Source organism: Theropithecus gelada, chromosome 4, assembly GCF_003255815.1.
Source record: "Theropithecus gelada isolate Dixy chromosome 4, Tgel_1.0, whole genome shotgun sequence".
Taxonomy (NCBI): Eukaryota; Metazoa; Chordata; class Mammalia; order Primates; family Cercopithecidae; genus Theropithecus; species Theropithecus gelada.
In genome coordinates, this window is record NC_037671.1 from 29225801 (window position 1) to 29239706 (window position 13906).

The 13906-nt window shown below is 41.9% G+C and overlaps 3 protein-coding genes across 3 annotated transcripts in view; 2 read left to right on the forward strand and 1 right to left on the reverse strand.

Annotated features, from left to right (window-relative positions):
• LOC112622536 overlaps positions 1 to 13906 on the forward strand; it is a 37139-nt gene that overhangs the window by 7933 nt on the left and 15300 nt on the right. The window contains exons 2-4 of the mRNA XM_025382314.1: positions 4324 to 4403; positions 4998 to 5391; positions 13407 to 13737. Of these exons, the coding sequence (XP_025238099.1) occupies positions 4324 to 4403; positions 4998 to 5391; positions 13407 to 13737 (805 nt within the window). The remainder of the gene's footprint in view (positions 1 to 4323; positions 4404 to 4997; positions 5392 to 13406; positions 13738 to 13906) is intronic.
• LOC112623638 (histone H2B type 1) lies at positions 4222 to 5092 on the reverse strand. Its single transcript, XM_025384196.1, has one exon. The coding sequence runs from the start codon at positions 4673 to 4675 to the stop codon at positions 4295 to 4297; it is 381 nt and encodes a 126-aa protein (XP_025239981.1). The 5' UTR covers positions 4676 to 5092; the 3' UTR covers positions 4222 to 4294.
• On the forward strand, positions 4658 to 5511 carry LOC112623634 (histone H2A type 1-B/E). The gene has a single exon (XM_025384191.1). It carries the CDS (start codon positions 5007 to 5009, stop codon positions 5397 to 5399), a length of 393 nt encoding a protein of 130 aa, XP_025239976.1. The 5' UTR covers positions 4658 to 5006; the 3' UTR covers positions 5400 to 5511.

Here is a 13906-nt window from a genome sequence, read left to right on the forward strand (position 1 = left end):
CTCTACTAAAATACAAAAATTAGCATGGTGGCACACATGTGGCCTGTAGTCCCAGCTAGTCAGGAGGCTGAGGCAGGAGAATTACTCAAACCCGGGAAGTGGAGGTTGCAGAGAGCCAAGATCACACCACTGCACTCCAGCCTGGGCGACAGAAAGAGACTCCATCTGAAAAAAAAAAGGAAAAAAGGGGGGAAAAAATCAAGTTTTATATAGTAGCAGAGATTTTTGTTAAGCACCCACTCTTTTTTCAGCATCTACAGTCTTTTGGAGTATAAGGAGAGTTTTCCTTTTTTATAACCAAATTTTTGCTATAAGCAATATTTCATAGTTTACAGAAGTTCTTTTTATAGAAGTTGAAGTGATTTTCCACAAACATGTTTGTAGATTATTTTTTCTTTACTTGCTTTTAAGTTTGTACTTCTAGATACATTTAAAAATGTAACAAATCGATATACAAGTTATAAAGAATAATATGATGGCCATGCTTGAACCCAATTATCAATCAAATATATTGGTTATGTCTATTATATTTGTTATATTACCAAGAACTGCTTTGACCTCATCTCTCATCTTCCTGCTACGGCCCCCAGAGGTAACCATGACCTGACCGTAAATTATGTCACTTTCTGGCCTTAATCCTTCTTGTTCCCCTGTTCCTTACAGTCATTTCACACTTTTAAAATTTTTTTCCTTTTATGCGAGGATATTCTATTGTCTTGATTTTCAATTTCCTTAGTAAGTATATCTTAAATTTACTCTATTCATTTTTGTATTGCATAGGATAATAGCTGGTACATAGTTGGTGCTCAGTGATTACCTGTGGAATAAATTAATTTTTCTTAACATAGGGCAGGGAGACTTGGAGAGGAAAGGGCCTAGGGAGAGTTTCCTATTTCTTAACCACACCATGGAGAGTTTTGGATAGAGACAAATAGAGAAAGTTACCTTCAGAGGAGCTATTGCACCAAAAAAAAATGTAACAGCACTCTTAACATTTTGGCATTGACCCTTATAGTCACTCTTTTTTCCTAAAACTATATAGTGTCTGTGTGTGCGTGTGAATGTGTGTGTGTGTGATGTCACATAAATAAGAATACGCTATTTGGCAACTTGGATTTACCCTATACAATGCAATGAGCATATTTTATGTCGTTTATCTTTTTTAAAAGCATTATTTTTAACAGCTGCATAATATTCCATTAGGGATAAAACCTAGTTTTAGGCAAAGTCTAACTCTTCAACATTAATATTTCCAGCTTTTAGCCACAGTAAACAAAAATATGGACAATATTAACATAAAATTAGAAGTTAGAATCAGTAAGACGTATATTTTTAAGTATTTGCATAAAAGAAAAGGGAATACTCTGGAATGGGGACTAGATTTCAAAGTTGGATGAGTAGGTGAAGCTAGGTAGTGTATCATAAGGTCTGTTTTAGTTGCGCTGAGTTTGATATGCCTGTGAAATACTTATTTCGTGTACTATATTAGAAGCTTAATCACCATAATTTTTGATATCGACTGAATTGCCTGTCCCCAGCCCACAATTCAAACGTTGAAGTCCAATACCGAGTACTTGAAAATGTGACTTTATTTGGAGATAAGGTCTTTAAAGGTGTAAAATGAGGTTTTAGGGGTGGGTACTAATCTAATCTGACTACTGTCCTTATAAGATTATATTAAAAAACAAACCACACACACAGAGGAAAGACCAGAGAGGGGAAACCCCAAGGAGAGTGGCCCAAGAAAAAATCAATCGTGCTCACTGGGTTGATCTTGAACTTGCAGCCTTCAGAATTGTGACAAAATTAATTTTTTTAAGCCACACAGTCTTGGTAGTTTGTTTTGGAAGCCCTAGCAAACACACTTCTCAAATATTTTCATTCTAGGATTACTTTTCTCCACACCTTTTCTATGTTATGCCAGCTTTTGTACTCCACAAAGACAAACACACAGAACACAGATGCACATCCACCCCTAGTGTGTGTTGTAGGGGAGGAAAGAGTGTTTCCTTTTACCCATCTTATGTTCATTGGCTGGGGCCCTGAAACAAAATACAGATTAACAAGAGAAAAACATACACATTTATTTTTTAAATTTATTTATTTGTTTATTTTTTGAGACGGAGTCTTGCTCTGTCGCCCAGGCTGGAGTGCAGTGGTGCGATCTTGGCTCACAGCAAGCTCCACCTCCCAGGTTCACGCCATTCTCCAGCATCAGCCTCTGGAGTAGCTGGGACTACAGGCGCCTGCCACCATTCCCCGCTAATTTTTTTTGTATTTTCAGTAGAGACGGGGTTTCACTGAGTTAGCCAGGATGATCTCAATCCCCTGACCTCGTGATCCGTCCGCCTCGGCCTCCCAAAGTGCTGGGATTACAGGCGTGAGCCAGGGCGCCTGGCCAAGAGAAAAACATATACATTTAATATAAAGTTTTACATGACATAAGGAAATAAAGACCTGAAGAAGGGGTTAAACCTGAGTGTTTTTGCACTAGGTTTGATGAAGAGTAGAGAGTCATGCAGAAATATAATGAGACAAAAATAATATGAGCCAAGGATAATAAACTAGGAGAAATCGAGCAATGTCTATTTGTTCCGATTCCTCTCATACTCTGCAAGACTCACAGGAAGGTCTTAAGACCTGCTTCAGAGGAAGGTCATAAGAACATTCCTGTCTATGTTGTTCTACTAATTTCTTAGAATGTTCACTGTGTCAAGGCACCATACTTTGGAGTGCTATGTTGTCGTTTTCAGAAACCTGAGGTTGCTCATGGAGTACTATGGAGTAGCGACCTTTTTTTTTTTTTTTTGGTCCCATTTTAGAAATTTGATTAATGAGTATAAACTAATGGTTTCTGTGTTTGAGATGGAGTCTCCCTCTGTTGCCCAGGCTGCAGTGAAATGGCGCGATCTTCTCACTGCAACCTCCGCTTCCCGGGTTCAAGCGATTCTCCTGCCTCAGTCTCCGTAGTAGCTGGGGTTACAAGCATGCGCCACCACACCCGGCTAATTTTGTATTTTTAGTAGACACGGGGTTTCACCATGTGGGTCAGGCTGTTTTTGAACCCCTGACCTCAAGTGATCCACCAGGCTCGCCTCCCGGGTTCAAAGGTATATGTATGTATATTTATATATATATATTTTATATATAGTATATATATTTATATATGTATATATTTATATGTATATATTTTTATATATGTATATATTTATATATTTATATACACAGAGTCTAGCTCTGTCACCCAGGATGGAGTGCAGTGGCGCGATCTCGGCTCACTGCAACCTCCGCCTCGCGGGTTCAAGGGATTCTCCAGCCTCAGCCTCCGGAGTAGCTGTAAGTACAGGCAAGTGCCACCACGCCCGACTAATTTTGTTTGTATTTTTTTGGTAGAGACGGGGTTTCAATGTTAGCCAGGATGGTCTCGATCTCCTGACCTCGTGATTCGCCCACCTCGGCCTCCCAAAGTGCTGGGATTACGGGCGTGAGCCACCGCACCCGGCCCAAAACGAGATTTTTAGCTCAACTTTACATTGCCAATGCCCATGGTAGTCCCTCCACAACAAACTCCACAACAGAATGCTCAGAAGGGTCAAACTTGTCAGGTGATCTTCAGGGACCCAAAGACTACTGTTCCTACCCCTACTAGTGTCGCCCAGGCTGGAATTGCAGTGGCGTGATCACATCTTCCTGCAGCCTGTAGCTCCAGTTTAAGCTATCCTACGTCCTCAGCCTACCGAGTAAGTGATAGTACAGACGCAACGAGTCACAACCGGTTAGTTTCATTTTTTGCAGAGATGAGTTCTCAGTATATTACCCAGGTAAACCTGTTAACTCCTGAGCTGAATCGAGCCTCATGCATCGGCCTCCCAAACTGCTAGGATTACAGGATCTTGCCAACACAGAATACGTGTATCTCGTGCTTTTTTTTTTTTTTTGAGACGAAGCCTCGCCCTTATCGCCCAGGCTGGAATGCAAAGGCGCCATCTCGTTTCACTGCAACCTCCGCCTTCCGGGTTCAAGATTCTCCTGCCTCAGCCTCTCAAGTAGCTGGGATTACAGACAACTGCCCCACGCCCGGCAAATTGTTTGCATTTTTAGTAGAGACGGGATTTAACCATGTTAGGTAAGCTAGTCTAGATCCGCACACGCCTCGGGCTCCCAAAGTGCTGGAACTACAAAATTGGAAAAATTATTCCCTAGAAAACGGTGATATTCAGCATTAAAGCTCTTTATGTGAGACTTGAGTGGCTCTGAAAAGAGCCTTTGAGTTCTAAAGTGACTAAGCACACATTTACTTGGAGCTTGTATACTTGGTGACAGCCTTAGTACCTTCGGACACTGCGTGCTTGGCCAGCTCTCCGGGAAGCAGCAGTCGCACGGCCGTCTGGATCTCCCTGGAGGTGATGGTGGAGCGCTTGTTGTAGTGGGCCAGGCGGGAAGCCTCGCCTGCGATGCGCTCGAAGATGTCGTTTACAAAGGAATTCATGATGCCCATGGCTTTCGATGAGATGCCGGTATCGGGGTGAACCTGTTTCAGCACCTTGTACACATATACGGAGTAGCTCTCCTTACGGCTGCGCTTACGCTTCTTGCCATCCTTCTTTTGCGCCTTGGTCACAGCCTTCTTGGAGCCCTTCTTCGGAGCAGGAGCTGACTTAGCTGGCTCAGGCATATTGTCAGAAAATAAGAACAACAGTAAGGATGAAAGCACTTAAATAACAGCTCGTGTCTAGAGTCTCTCCTTTTATACGTCTTTTATGCAAATAAAGAATTCAAATTATTCAGCACTGATTGGGCAATGTGTTAGTGACGCATACATGTAAAATAGCTTTCACCTTATTTCCTTTCTAATTGGTTGTTTCGTCAAAGAATAATTTTAACCAATCAAACTGCGCCTTTTACAATTCTACCGACGACTATAACTAGCTTCTTATTCCTCCATCGAGCACATTCTTTTTCTTTATCCTGTTGGTTGTTATCTCTTCTGCTGCTAGGAAGCCACTATGTCTGGACGTGGAAAGCAAGGCGGCAAAGCTCGGGCAAAGGCTAAAACGCGTTCTTCCAGGGCCGGGCTTCAGTTTCCAGTCGGCCGTGTACACCGCCTCCTCCGCAAGGGCAACTATTCTGAACGAGTCGGGGCCGGCGCTCCAGTGTACCTGGCGGCGGTGCTGGAATATCTGACCGCTGAGATCTTGGAGCTAGCTGGCAACGCGGCTCGCGACAACAAGAAGACCCGCATCATCCCGCGCCACCTGCAGCTAGCCATCCGCAACGACGAGGAGCTAAATAAGCTTCTAGGTCGCGTGACCATTGCGCAGGGCGGTGTCCTGCCCAACATCCAGGCCGTGCTGCTGCCTAAGAAGACGGAGAGCCACCATAAGGCCAAGGGCAAGTGAAATGATTACTAGTCGAGTCCATCAGTGACCCCGAGTCCCAGAAACCAAAGGCTCTTTTCAGAGCCACCCACTTTTTCTGTAAAGTGCTGGAATACACATACAATGCCTGAAACCCTGTTCTAGTTTTACGAATGCTTCTAACGTTACTGGTCAGTTCATTATTGAAATCCTTGCTCACATTTCGTGCACTAATTTGTCTTACTGGTGTGTCTGCAGTAAAAATGCGTTTATAAAGGTACACAAGAATAGGAACTGATGTTGTAACACCTCAAGGTGTATCACTACGTTATTTTGTGTATAAGTCCATGGTGTGTATACGTTTTGTTATTTCACATAGGCTGTTTATTCATGTGCACTTGTCAGAAAAGGCTGAAAGATTGATACAGTAATAAGAGAACAAAGAAGGATAGCTACCCATTAGCATTTCAGGGCGGGCTTTTTAAGTTTTAAAAATGACTACATTCCGACTGGGCTCAGTGGCTCATGCCTGTAATCCCAGCACTTTGCGAGGCCAAGGCGGGCGGATCACAAGGTCAGGAGTTCGAGATCAGCCTGGCCAACATAATGAAAGCCCGTCTCCACTAAAAATACAAAAAGTAGCCGGGCGTGGTGTCGGTCATCTGTAGTCCCAGCAACTTGGGAGGCTGAGGCTGGAGAAGCGCTTGATTCTGGGAGGCAGAGGCTGCAGTGAGCCAAGATCGCGCCATTGCACTCCAGCCTGGGCAACAGAGCATGACTACGTCTCAAAAAAAAAAAAAAAAAAAAAAAAGACCACATTCCTCCAGTGAGATTTGTGTTTGTTGGGTTTCTCTTTTCAAAAAGCGCAATTAACACAGTATTCTAAAATCAACACTAAACGAAACAGCTGTAATGGCCTAACGCCCTCGCTCAGACCTGTAATTCCAGCAATTTGAAAGACCAAGGCGGAAGAATCGCTTGAGCCTAGGTTATCAAGACCGGGCTGGGCAATAAAGCCAGACACCCCCTTCATCTCCACAAAAAGTAAGAAGCCTGCCCTGCGCGGTGGCTCATGCCTGTAATCCCAGCACTGTGGGAGGCCGAGGTGGGCAGATCACTTGACGTCAGGAGTTTGAGACCTGCCTGGCAAACATGGCAAAACCTAAAAATTAGGTTTCTACTAAAAATACAAAAAAATTAGCTGGGCCTGGCAGTGGGCTCCTGAAATCCCAGCTACTCGGGAGGCTAAGGCAGGAGAATCACTTGAACCCGGGAGGCGGGGGTTGCAGTGAGCCGAGATGGTGCCATTGTACTCCAGCCTGGGCAACAGAGGGAGACTCCGTCGTCTCAAAAAAAAAAGGAAAAAGTTAGCCTGGCATGGTGGCTTGGTCTGAGATCTTAGGTACTTGGGAGAAGTAGGCGGGGAAGGATTGATTGAGCCCAAGAGTTCGAAGCTGCAGTGAGCTATGGGGGACAAAGCAAGATCCTGTTTAGGAAAAAAAAAAAAAAAACCCAGCAGCAAAAACTTAACTTTATGACCGAAATTTATAAATGGACTACACTGTAAAGCATAATTATTCAACTTTAGTAGAAATCCAGTCACATTGCGCCACAACAAAAATCTCAAAACTAATTGCATCACACCAGGCTCTGTAAAGAGAACTGATCTGGGCCGGGCGCGGTGGCTCAAGCCTGTAATCCCTGCACTTTGGGAGGCCGAGACGGGCGGATCATGAGGTCAGGAGATCGAGACCATCTTGGCTAACACAGTGAAACCCCGTCTCTACTAAAAAATACAAAAAACTAGCCAGGCGAGGTGGCGGGCGCCTGTAGTCCCAGCTACTCAGGAGGCTGAGGCAGGAGAATGGCGCAAACCCGAGAGGCGGAGCTTGCAGTGAGCTGAGATCGGGCCACTGCACTCCAGCCCGGGCGACAGCATGAGACTCCGTCTCAAAAAAAAAAAAAAAAAGAGAACTGATCTGTAAATCTGATATGAAAGGTCATGGCCTACACCAAGCCAACCACACGAAAGTCCATTGGTGGCAAAGAGCCTCCTAAGCAGCTGGCCACCAAGGCAGCCAGCAAGAGCACTCTGGCCACCAACAGCTTGAAGATGTCCCTCAGATACAGGCCCTGAATCATGGCAAACTCCGTCCCTACCAGAAGTCACTGAGCTACTTAAGGGAAAAGCTGCCCTTTCTTAAATATTAGGACAAGGTTGCTGAATGAGATTACAAAAAAAATTAATGCCCCAAGGGTCCTAAATAATTGGAGTTATATCTGTTCCACTGAACAGAAATTATTTGCATCACAAATAATTTGCATCAAAAATAATTAGCATCAAAAATAATTTCTGGTGATACAAATAACAGAAATTATTTGCATCACCAGACAAAAGCCTCCAAGAAGTAACTTCAAGAAGTGTGATACCTTTAATTAATAGTAAATTGTGAGATGATGAAAGCACATTTCCCTGCAAACTCTGTAAAAACTATAAATGTTTTATAATGGGACACATTATGTCCCCTCCCGTTTTTCCTTAGAAATCTTATGATTTTTCTTAAACTACATTTTAACTAAAACAAGATAAAAATATAGCAATTGCAAGAAAAAATGTGTATGAAGCCCCATAGTAAAACTCCTTGACATCCTTTACTCATTAATCAAATTCGGGCTCAGAAACAATACCCCAAAATGAAGGCCAAAGAAGCAACCTCAGAAGCAAAATTTTTCTCTGACTTTCTCCTGCCCTCCTGTCTCTCAGTCCCATTATCTTCTGAGGCTAGACATAGAAACTAAAATTCCTCTTTCCCAGCGTGGCTTATGACAACCAGAATCCTTTTTCCCCAAAGCCAGCCATAAAAACTAAAAATATTACTCTAACTTCCCTTCCACCTTTTTGTGTAACAACTGACCACAGAGAAATTATTTGACCCACCTTGTTTAATTGCAGGTCATAACACCCCATTCCAGAGATGGAGCTGTCCCATACTCAATACCCAGAAGGAAGGAATGCATGTTCAAAGAGGTGAGGGATGAAATGAACATTCTAAACCCCTTTGACAGAATAATGGACCCTCCTTTAGCTAAACGATCCCAAAAGTTTCAGTTCCCAGGCATGACAGGATGGAGGCTGCACATCCTGTTTGTTTATACCCTTCTTCCCCTTTCTGATCACTGCTAGATTTTCTCAAAGTCCGATTTGAGGGAATAATACACCAGAAAGCCCCTTTACTTACTTTATCTGGCCCCTTCCACCCTTCTCCATGGTGGTCCAGACAAGACAGGTATTAAGGACCATAGAGTTTCTTGATAAATGACTGCAGGCCTGCAACTGAATGTGACCAGTCTCCTCAGAATGCGGATCATAGACTTCTGCCCTACATTTCAGTTTTATATATAGGACCTAATTATAACTCATTTACATGTTAAATCTTCACCCCAAAGTGATCATGTGACATGTGTTACATACATGTAAACTTAATACACATGTGCTTGGGTCTCCTTCATGAATATTCATAGCTCCTCCTATAACCTGTTAAATAAGTATATTTGGCCCCCCCATTCCTCAAAAATTCCTGTTTTATCCCTCCCTCCTTCCCTCCAACTCCCTGTCTCTCAGCAAACCAAGGCTACCCTTCCCAGCCTGTCAGAATGGCCACCTTGCAGGCTGCAATACTTTGAGAAATAAAGCTCTCCTTTGCAAATGTATAAACCTTCTCATTCTTCAGTTGACAGAGGTCAAGAAGAGTCTAGATAAACAAGCCTTGCTGGGTTTCTCCACTCAGTTTATTAACATTACATCATTCCCTTTTTATCCAATCAAATTTCTACAAGGTTGTCCATATGTTGTTGAACCTAAGCATAAAAGTGGACAATTTTTTCTTGTATCTTTTGTGTTTTCATTCTAAAGGCTTCCTTGAACACGTTAATAAATTTGTGTAACTTTTCTACAGTTAATCTGCCTTTTGCAAGCTAATCTTTCAGCAAAGCTTCAGAGCTTACCTTGGCTCCTATAAAATAATAAACACTTTAATTTTTTATTCTTTTTAGACTTCAAAGTAATTGACCTGATGTTCTTATCTGAGTCTTTCTTGGAGTTTATGTAGCTTCCAGGAATGGCAAATTATTTTCTGGACTTTCTTCTTTTCATGAAATGGCATTGTGCTTCCACAGTGATTTCTCTTCCCCTTTTTTTAAACACCAGAATTAGCAGTTGTGGATGCTGTCCCTCAAAAACATACGATAGAGAGAAAAATATTCATATAATACTTCTCTTGTTTTTTTTTTTTTTTCATTTTTTGGTCTTGCTCTGTTGCCCAGACTGGGGTGCAGTGTCACAATTATGACACTGGAGCCTCAAATTCCTAGTCTCAAGCAATCCTCCTACCCCAGCCTCCTGGGTCACTGGCGTTATAGGCCTGAGCCACTGTGCCTGGCTAAAAGAATTTCTAATACTGTTCACTTACTGATATTTTGCCATGGAAAAATTCAAACATCAATAATTTTGCTAGTTACCCACCTCTTCTTGCCTCAATGAGTAATGGTTTAACAAGCCCCCTTAGTTCCCTAACACAACTGTATAGACATGTAGATGTAGATATAAATATAGATACTTATTGTAGATTAAGTCCAGATGCTATAACTGGGTTCATAGAAGTATATTGAATATCCTCATTGTTTCAAGGCGTATGCTGTCAAGATTTGGTAAAGAATCAAGAAACACAGAAGAGAAATGGAGAATCCTGGAACAATGCTATTTATAAAGAATAACACAAGCCACGGCCAGATGCAGTGGCTCACGCTTGTAATGCCAGCACTTTGGGAGGCCGAGGCAGGCGGATCACCTGAGGTCAGAAGTTCAAGATCAACCTGGCCAAAATGGTGAAACCCCGTCTCTACTAAAAATACCAAAATTAGCTGGGTGTGGTGGCTGCTGCCTATAATCCCACAGCCTGGGTGACAGAGCGAGGCGCTGCCTCAAAAAATAAGAATAAAATAAAAAAGAATAATATAAGCTGCATATGTAATGTTGATTTTTCCAGTAAGCACACTTTAAAAATTAATAAACTGGTAAAAGAATTTTAACAATTATTATATTTAACCCAAAATACAAAATCATTATTTCAAAATATAGTCAATATAAAAACATTATTAATGCAATATTTCACATTCTTTTTTAAATCTTAAGTCTTCTAAATATGAGGGACATCCTATTCAATTTGGTATTAAATGTTTGTTGGAAGTAAATGGAATTTCATTGTGATTTCATAAACTTCAATGCTGTAGAATTAAATTCATATATGTGATTGTTCAAAATGTATCTAACATTTTCCAATAACTGGAGTATCAGCTTTTGAAATAAAATAACGAAAAATAAGTACAATAAAAGTTCAGGCCTGGCACGGTGACTCATGGCTGTAATCCCAGCACTTTGGGAGGCCAAGGTGGACGGGTTACTTAAGGTCAGGAGATCCAGACCAGCCGAGCCAACATGGTGAAACCCCGTTTCTACTAAAAATACCTCCCCCCCGCCCCCCCCAAATACATAAGCCAGGCGTGGTGACCAGCACCTCTAATTCCAGCTACTCTGGAGGCTGAGGCAGGAAAATCGCTTAAACTCAGGAGGTGGAGGTAATAGTGTGCTGAGATAATGCCACTGCAGTCCATCCTGAGTGACAGAGCAAGACTCCTCAAAAAAAAGAAAGTCAGTCCTCAGCAGCAACAGCCACGTTTCAAATGCTCAGTAGCCACAACTGGTTTCTGACTGTTTTATCACAAAACACAGATCCTACGGGAAATTGTGTTCAAGTATGGAGATAATGATAGAAATTACTGATTAATACAAGTGAGCTGGTAAGTTCTTATGTAATCAGGTAAACTTTGCACTGAGTTCTAAAATAAAGCTTTACACATATTTAGAGATGAGGATTATGAAAGGAACTGAAGGTAGCTTCAGATGGCAAAACACCGGATTGACAGATTTAAGAACACTGGGGAGGAAATCAAACTGTGGGGCATAAAGATGGAATTTCCTTAATGGTTCTCACTGACTGTGTTTTGAACCTTTAACCTAAAGTGTATCTTTTGATTTCGGAAACATTTTTTAGTTGTAGATATTAACATTCTCATAATAGAAATGAAAAAAGTAAAATGAAAATGAGAAAACAGAAGATAATATCAATAAACAGGCCTTGGACCTCAGAAGATGACATGTAGGGAGTGTGGAGAGGAAAAGCATAGAGAGGGCATAGCTCTCATTAACAAACAGCCCAGCCCACAGATATGTGATCATATTGTACAAAAGGATTTCAGTTCTTTACTTGCTTCTTATAAAACCATTTTGCCAACATATCTAACCGTTTTACCATGATTTAAAGTGTACAGAAGTTTCTTTTTCTGAAAAGGAGAGAAGCAAGGGACTCATATATATTTCAGATGTGAGACTGAAACGCGTGACAACGTGTAACTTCAGTCAAGACTTGCCCATGAGTCCTAAGATAATTCAAATTTGCAAAATAGACACTAACTTGAAAGGTGCAATTGTATCAATCCTGTGGTTAGCAGAATTTTGATGAATGCCCTAAAATAGGGCAGGTTTAACAGAATTCAAGGAATGAACAGGAATGCACAAAACATTCTTTGTCTCCTCCCCCCTCCAGCTTGCAGACATCCGCAGGCATTTGCGGGCAGCGAGAAATTTGGTTTGGCCGTCTCCCCTCCCTGGAGGACGGGGGCTCCAGCATATTCATGATGTCAATCTCCTTGGACTACATGCCAGCGTCATTGCGGACCTGCTACAACACTTTACAAAATAGCTTTCCAATAAGAAAGAAAACCTAATAGGAAAGAAAAACAAAAAGAAACTAGACCTCGCAACAGGCGCGCATGCGCACTATCCCTTTCTGAAATATAGTACTGTTACACAAACGCGAACTTGTAAATCTAAACTCTGCCTGAACCATAGTAGCCAATAGATTAAAAGTATGTAAATTAAGAATTCCCAAACTGCTCTTTTTATTGGCTAGGAAAAGAACACCTTACAGGGGACCCGATAGGTTGATTTAAAACACTGTGTTAGGCTATAATGTCATTCCTTAAGAATCTTTTGCAGTAAACATTTGTTACATTTTCAAAGTAATTGGGAGTTGTTGAGTTTGGAAGCGAAAACCAAGTTAAGAAGTCCTGTTATTTGGGTGAGTCTAGTCCTATAAAAGTTCTGTTGGACGTGTCTTAAATTGTTCAGGGCACCTCAGTTCTCTCCCGCAGGGATCTAGAGAAACTGCGCCATTGTTGTCTTATAAAGAAACAACCTTCTAAGACTCTCTTCGCCGCCATCTTTTTCAAGATTCTATACTGAAAATACTTTTTTTGACGGCTCTTGCCATTATGTCTGGACATTTTAATTTCAACAAAACAAAATAATACCGTTAAATGATTTGAGTCAAACCTGATATTACAGAGGTAGGGATTCCAAGATGTTAGAATTTTACTCTAACACAAATGAAACACAAAGTCCCTTATGTTTAAACAGTGTATCTTAGAAAACCTTGTTTGAATGAATTAGCTATACTCCCTAATGAAACGAGGACTCATTGAGAGATACTTAGACGACGGATTTTAAATGAGTGGATAGGAAAGGGAAAAACTTCAGGAAAATTAAGCAGAATAAAGCAGCTGAGATTGTTGAAAAAAAATTCTAAAGCATTTTCTAATTCAAACACATTCGATTTTTTATAGCTAAACAGGATAAAAGGTCAGTCATTTAAGTTAAATGATAAATGTCTTTACAGGTCATGCTGTATGCAAAACATCAAAGATACCTGTAACAAAAAAACAACTTGTTTAAAGGAGCCAGTTCTCTATCCAAATTTACCAATCAGAATCTTGCACTGAAAAAATAAACCAATCGTGAATCGCTCCGAGCACATCCGGAATTTAGCAACCGATCACTAACAGGGATTGTCCACAATCCAATCAGAGTGATTCTGTTCCTATATAAATAGAGGGGTAAACCAATTTTCCTAACCCACTTACTTTGCAGGTGAGGTATGGCGCGTACTAAGCAGACCGCTCGTAAATCCACAGGCGGTAAAGCTCCGCGAAAGCAGCTGGCCACAAAAGCAGCTCGCAAGAGCGCTCCAGCCACGGGTGGCGTGAAGAAGCCTCATCGCTACCGCCCTGGTACCGTGGCTTTGCGCGAGATTCGTCGCTACCAGAAGTCCACCGAGCTTCTTATCCGGAAGCTGCCGTTTCAGCGCCTGGTGCGAGAAATCGCTCAGGACTTCAAGACCGACCTGCGCTTTCAGAGTTCCGCTGTGATGGCACTGCAGGAGGCCTGCGAGGCTTATTTGGTGGGGCTTTTTGAGGACACCAACCTGTGCGCTATCCATGCCAAACGCGTCACCATCATGCCTAAGGATATCCAGCTTGCCCGCCGCATTCGTGGCGAGAGAGCGTAAATCGTTTTGAGTGCCAACCTTCAACCCAAAGGCTCTTTTCAGAGCCAATCATTTTCTCCATGAAAAAAGCTGTAATCTTCCAAGACA